Source organism: Nerophis ophidion, linkage group LG08, assembly GCF_033978795.1.
Source record: "Nerophis ophidion isolate RoL-2023_Sa linkage group LG08, RoL_Noph_v1.0, whole genome shotgun sequence".
In the NCBI taxonomy this organism is placed as follows: Eukaryota; Metazoa; Chordata; class Actinopteri; order Syngnathiformes; family Syngnathidae; genus Nerophis; species Nerophis ophidion.
In genome coordinates, this window is record NC_084618.1 from 36,547,729 (window position 1) to 36,554,577 (window position 6,849).

At 41.9% G+C, this 6,849-nt stretch overlaps 1 protein-coding gene across 1 annotated transcript in view; it reads left to right on the plus strand.

The window, feature by feature from the left end:
• eno2 (enolase 2) overlaps positions 1–6,515 on the plus strand; it is a 37,218-nt gene extending 30,703 nt beyond the window's left edge. The window contains exons 11-13 of the mRNA XM_061908457.1: positions 2,566–2,674; positions 2,751–2,809; positions 5,977–6,515. Of these exons, the coding sequence (XP_061764441.1) occupies positions 2,566–2,674; positions 2,751–2,809; positions 5,977–6,046 (238 nt within the window). The 3' untranslated portion in view covers positions 6,047–6,515. The remainder of the gene's footprint in view (positions 1–2,565; positions 2,675–2,750; positions 2,810–5,976) is intronic.
• The last annotated feature ends 334 nt before the right edge of the window (positions 6,516–6,849 follow it).

Consider the following 6,849-nt stretch of genomic DNA (forward strand, 5'->3'; position numbering starts at 1 on the left):
TAGCATGCTAAGCATTCGTTGCACGACCATACTAGCTTTGTTAGACACGATCATAGACTATATTGGATAATATAATTTACATACGACATTTCCATTTCCATATATTACAAGTAATAAGGAAAAGTAAATGCCTGACTTACCTATAAAAGAGGAAATTAGCAAGTTTAGCGTCAGATGAAAAAAATCTTCTCCGCCTTCAAACGTCTCCATCTTTCAAAGGCATCCCCGATACAAATCCTTGTTTTGTTCCAGGTTGTGTCATGAATAAATTGAGAATTGTAACGAGGCCTGTTTGGATTAACTAAGGTTTGACATGTTTAGTAACTTTACCAGTGGCAGTAGAGAAAGGAAGATCATCATCAGCCGTTGTCAGTCCACCGCTGGACGAAAGCCTCAGCATGTTTCTGCCATTTGGCGTACTTTTCATGCTGGTTATTAGCCTACACCTTCCAGGCTGGCTTGGTGCGGGTTGGAAGGGGTATTTTATATCAGAGATCCTTCTCCTAGACTAATTGCCTTACTGGGCTGTTGAACATAGTCTGTCCTGTTTGTTGTCCGCGCCCCATTTACCCAAGGACCCGCTCAGCTTTATGGCGCTGACCGCCCGCCAGTCACAAGAGAAGGTGCAAACGGTTCTTTGTGTGCATTTTATAGACGTTAGTTGGGACTCACTAACCCCACACACAACCTCCCATCTCATGCCTGGATGTAGTTTAACGTCATACCCAGGACAAGGAAGATGGGGCTGCGTAACTGGCAACCTGGATGTGACACACTCACGGACTTTATAATTGGTCAAATGGTGGAGGGCGGGACATAGAAATGAAAACAATAACATTATTTTGGCTGTAAATCTAATTTTGAAATGAGCATATCCCGGCTGAACTACCGTTATCGGTTATAGAGGTATTCTAAAAGAACATGATTTAATAATGCCTTTTGACATACCAGGGCCATTTAATGATGATTTGACTTGAAAGTATTACATACGGCACCTTTAATACTTGTATTAGCTTCTGTGTGTTGTCCCCTTGAAAAGTAGGCAGATGTTATATTGTGTGTTTACCTGGCACAAGACGCTGTAATCTGTGGCTCTCCAGTGTTGATCGCGGACCTTCACATCCCATACTGGTCTTCTTTACAGGTTGTGGGTAAAGCGATGTAAAAGCTCTCCACAATTCTCCCATGCTGCACAACAGGGCATTTTTACATGCCGAAAAAGTAATGAGGAAGCGCTGCAAACACATAGCATTAGCTCAAAGTTAGTAGCAGTCATGGCGCCTTGTCGTCACATGTGTGCCTTATGACCAGGGGTCTCAAACACAATTTACCTGGGGGCCACAGGATGCAGATTCTGGGTGAGGCTGGGCGCAAGAAAAGATTTCTTTAAAAAAATGTTGCATACTCCTCAGCATGTCTGGTTGTATAATGACGTTTCAAATTGTATTCCTTGTGCAACGCAACTTTCTCTGTGCAAATAAGACACGTCGGGGTGCCCCTGTGCTCAACAAAGAAATATTGCATCTCCCACTTTTCCTGGAATTGTCTTTGCACATTACTAACCTTTCTTTTCACTGCAGGCTTTGAAAAATTCATGTTTGGGGTTGTGGAATATATTTGTATTTAGCCGATGCACGGAGAATAATGTTATTTCCGCAATGTGTGTTGTTCCGCTTTTCCTCGCTACAGCAACACAGCGGTCGGTGAATAATAACCGGGAAAGTACTGGAATAGCGAGCGCTAAAAAGGGACGGCTCCCGGAGTGTTATCCGGCGTCATATAGAAATATGTGTGGTGTTCATCGTGTGAGGCAATGCAAATTAAACAATAAAAAAAAAAATAAAGGTTTGAATTTGTCCAGGTTATCGGGGATTGTTATTACTGACGGACAGGTTTCGCGGAGTGACTAGAGCCAGGCACGTAAGAAAACCCACGTCTCCATGGCAACGTCTCTGTCGCTTTCACTCATTTGTTGCTTTTCCACTAACGCAGGGGTAGGCAACCCAGAACATTGAAAGAGCCTTTTTTGGACCCAAATGACACAACACTGTCAAGCGCCATTCATAAAACTTGCGGGCCGCACTAACATTGAACTTTCATGTTATGGTGGGGGCCGCTAAATAACGTCTCGTGGGCCGCGTGTCTGAGACCCCTGTTTATGACCAATCATTGAAGAAATCGCCTGAAACAGAGTTGGCCTTAATCTTTTTATACACCACTTAACTATTTATCACTCCACGCAAACCCAATGGCATCACACTCTGCAATGCTTCCGTGGATTGATTTCACATTTTTGGGGTTTATGCAGATCTCAGATCCACAACAAATTGGTAAGAAAAGTTTGTTTTGCATAACGCCCTAAATTGCTGGGGGGGGGGATTGGAGGGTACGAACGACTCAACAGATTTCTGACGAGGGAATAGCTCTCCCCTAACCCCGATGTAGCGCCGTCCCTGGTATGTGGGGCGAAGAGGTTAGGTTTAGAGTGGGGTGGGGGACCCGCAGAAGTCCAATAATAATAAGTAAGTAGTGCCATGGTGATGATAGTCACTTTGTTCCCGTCAGGTGTAAACTGGCTCAGGCTAACGGCTGGGGCGTCATGGTCAGCCATCGCTCGGGAGAGACGGAGGACACCTTCATCGCTGACCTGGTGGTGGGACTGTGCACTGGCCAGGTAGAGAGAGCACACACCCAACACACACCACAACGGTGGAGCGCTTTAACCCCTTGACCCTCCCTCTGTGTTGCAGATCAAGACTGGCGCCCCTTGCAGGTCTGAAAGACTGGCCAAGTACAACCAGCTAATGAGGTCAGTGTAAACACTGCACTTTCCAACAAAGCCTGTTGGGGGGAACATTTAGCGAACATCTGCCCTCTGACCAGACAGCCAGTCTCAACTGTAATAATCAGCGATGTCCAAGGAAAAAACAAATGTGATGTTTATGAAATTAATGCGTCGTCGTATGCTTAAAATGAGTAAATGACGTAAATAGTGCGTTATTATGAACGTACCTGTTACTCCATTACAAATATACTTAAATCATGTACAAAACCCAAAGCCAGTGAAGTTGGCACGTTGTGTAAATCGTAAATAAAAACACAATACACTGATTTGCAAATCCTTTTCAACTCACATTCAATTGAATAGACTGCAAAGACAAGATACTTAATGTTCGAACTGGTAAACTTTGTTATTTTTTTGCAAATTTTAGCTGATTTGGAATTTGATGCCTGGAACATGTTGGCAAAAAAGACTGAGAAAGTTGAGGAATGCTCATCAAACATTTATTTGATGAACAGGGTTGTTGGGAACAGGTGGGTGCCATGATTGGGTATAAAAGCAGCTTCCATGAAATGCTCAGTCATTCATAAACAAGGATGGGGGGAGGGTCACCACTTTGTGAACAAATGCTTGAGCAAATTGTCCAACAGTTAAAAAAACAAATTTCTCAACGAGCTTTTGCAAGCAATTTAGAGATTTCACCATCTAAGGTCTGTAATATCATCAAAGGGTTCAGAGAAACTGGAGAAATCCCTGCACGTAACATTGAATGCCCGTGTCCTTCGATCCCTCAGGCGGTACTGAATCAAAAAGCAACATTGGTGTGTAGAAGATATCACCACATGGGCTCAGGAACACTTAAAAAAAATCAAAAACCACTGTCAGTAACTACACTTGGTCACTACATCTGTAAGTGAAAGTTAAAACTCTAGTACGTAAAGCGAAAGCTATTTATCAACAACACCCAGAAACGCCGCCGGCTTTGCTGGGCCCAAGCTCATCGAAGATGGACTGATGCAAAATAGAAGTGTTCTGTGGTCTGACGAGTCCAGATTTCAAAAGATTTTTTGAAACAGTGGACGTTGTGTCCTCCGGAACAAAGAGGAAAAGAACCATCCGGATTGTTATAGGCGCACAGTTCAAAAGCCAGCCTCTGTAATGGTATGGGGGAATATTAGTGCCCAAAGCATGGGTAACTTACACATCTGTAAAAGCACCATTAATGCTGAAAATGTACATACAGGTTTTGGAGCAACACATGTTGCCATCCAAGCAACATTATCATGGACGCCCCTGCTTATTTCAGCAAGACCAAGCCACGTGCAACAACAGCGTGGCTTCATAGTAAAAGAGTGCGGGTCCTAGACTGGCCTGCCTGTAGTCCAGAACTGTCTCCCATTGAAAATGTGTGGTGCATTATGAAGCGTAAAATACGACAACAGAGACCCCGGACTGTTGAACAACTTAAGTTGTACATCAAGCAAGAATGGGAAATAATTCCACCTGAAAAGCGTCAAAAATTGGTCTCCTCTGTTCCCAAACGTTTACTGAGTGCTGTTAAAAGGAAAGGCCATGTAACACAGTGGTAAAAATGGACCCGTGGCAACTTTTTTGCTATGTGTTGCTGCCATTCAATTCTAAATTAATGATTATTTGCAAAAAAAAAAAGTTTCTTAGATCAAACACTAAGTATCTTGTCTTTGCAGTCTATTCAATTGAATATAACTTGAAAAGGCTTTGCAAATTATTGTATTTTGTTTTTATTTATGATTTACACAGCGTGACAACTTCACTGGTTTTGTAGTTAGAATGCATAAGAAAGAAAAATATGTTCTTGTCTTACATTAAGATTGTGAATGACAGGCAAAATTTAAAAAAAGAGCAGTTCCCCTTTAAGAGTGCTTTAGTACATTAATAAATAGAACCCTTATTGAAATGCAATTACATAAGTGCGCAAACTGATACACAGCTCCATCTTTTGGGGTGCATAAGTGCGTTTACACTGAGAAGCACAGCAAAATGCAGTTTACAGTCAGAGTTTAGGACAGAATTTGGAGTGAAGTGTGCAGCTTACATAATAATCTTGATGAAAAATGTAAGCACAGATGTGCACAATTTGAAACTCAGTGCTTGTCTTTTGAGTGCCTCAGTGGCTTTACACCTACACTGGCCTCTATGGCTACATTCACACTGCAGAGTCGGATGTCCAATTTGGATTTTTTGTTAAATCCAATCTTTTTAGTGGTCGTTCACATCACAATAAAAAAGTGATTTCTAAAGTGAATGCAATCTGACTCGCATGCACTGCAGTGTTTATGGAATAAAAATGACTTCAGCTCTCGTCGGTCCTTGTACAGGCGCATTTGTGGCTATGTCAAGGATTTTGTGCAACCAAACTCAACATTTTCTGAGCCGAATTGTTAGAAGATTAAGAAGGACGAAGACAAGCATTTTGGCTCTTGCAGTTTTACGGCATCATTTTCTTCAATGTCCGCTTGAAGAGCGTGTCTGTGGGCGAGCAGTCGGAGACAGGAGGGTTTCACGTGAATTCCTAAAACATTATTTTTACCGGTTTTCTGCTCCGTTGTCAACTATATATTTTCTAACCGTCGATTTTGACGAATATTATGACGCTTGTCGCTTTTTGATGACGTTCTGGATAGTGTGACCTGAGTGTGTGAGGAAGCCTGCTATATATATCCAATTTATTTTCATATACCAAAGAGGCCTGGGTTGGATATGAAAAATTCTGAATTGTGCCATTCACACTGACATGAACAAATCCGATACAGGTTGCATATAGGCAAAAAAATAAATAAATCTGCATTGACCTGTAGTGTGAATGAGGCCTATCTTCCCCCATCTTGACTACGTAGAAGAATAGAAAGGATTAACTCAAGTAGTTGTCATTCACAATCAAAAAGGAGAAAAGAAAAAGGAAGTAAATGTTCCCAGAAAGAAGATTTGGGAAAGCACTACACAGGCAAAGTACACAGTCCACTTATTGAAGTGTACTGAAGGAAGTTTTCCATTTAAAAGACCATTCAGGGTTAGGAAAAATGAAGGTATAATCCCATCATGCAGGACAGGAGGAGTTAGCAGAGATTTAGCGGCGTTAAATGCCAATCCGTGCACCTCAGCAACGTTGTCAGCATAGATGTGTCCATGACGGTTCTCATGTCTCTTGTTTGCAGGATTGAAGAGGAGCTGGGAGACCAGGCACGCTTTGCGGGACACAACTTTAGGAACCCCAGCGCCCTGTGAAAAGGACTGAGACGCACACACACACACACACACACACACACACACACACACACACACCGAGCCATGTACAAATGAAAAATCACACATGCAAAAAATGTAAGAATATGCACTGGACCCATGACCTGTACGCACGTGCACACTCTCTCTCTCTCTTTCTCTCTCACACACACACACACACACACACACACACACACACACACACACACACACACACGCGCGGTCACACGCACACACAGGTGGAGTTAAAAAGCCAGACATGCACTGTTATTAGTTCATTTGAAAAGATGCTTCTTAAAGATGTGGACAAGACGAGGAAGCCAACATGCAAACTCCTCTTCCTCGTAAATAAACAACTTTGTTCTTTGCTTTGTGCTGAATGTCCGAGAAGAGATTTAAAAAAGAAAAAAATCCCAAAAAAATTAGGACTTGTATCAATTAAAATGTGTGAAATAAACAATTTGCAATTTCACTCTAGCCTTCCTGTGTTCTTCCACATCCCGGGTCTCAAAAGTGTGGCCCCCAAAGAGGCTGTTTACAGCCAACGATTATTTTATTCATTGGCCTGTGACACATTGTAAAATAAACCCCAAAAATAGAAAAAGAAAGCTTTAAAAAAAATAAATAAATAAATAAATTCAATAAAAACGTTTTGGACACCCATCAAGTAGTGGACCTCGGTGACATAAAGCAATAATAATTAACACATCTTCTTTTTCTCCACTTTTATGTCCATAATGACAAAATAGCATCGCGATCAGTCTTTGTAGCTAAATGTAGTGTGATTACATCAATGTGTAGTGATC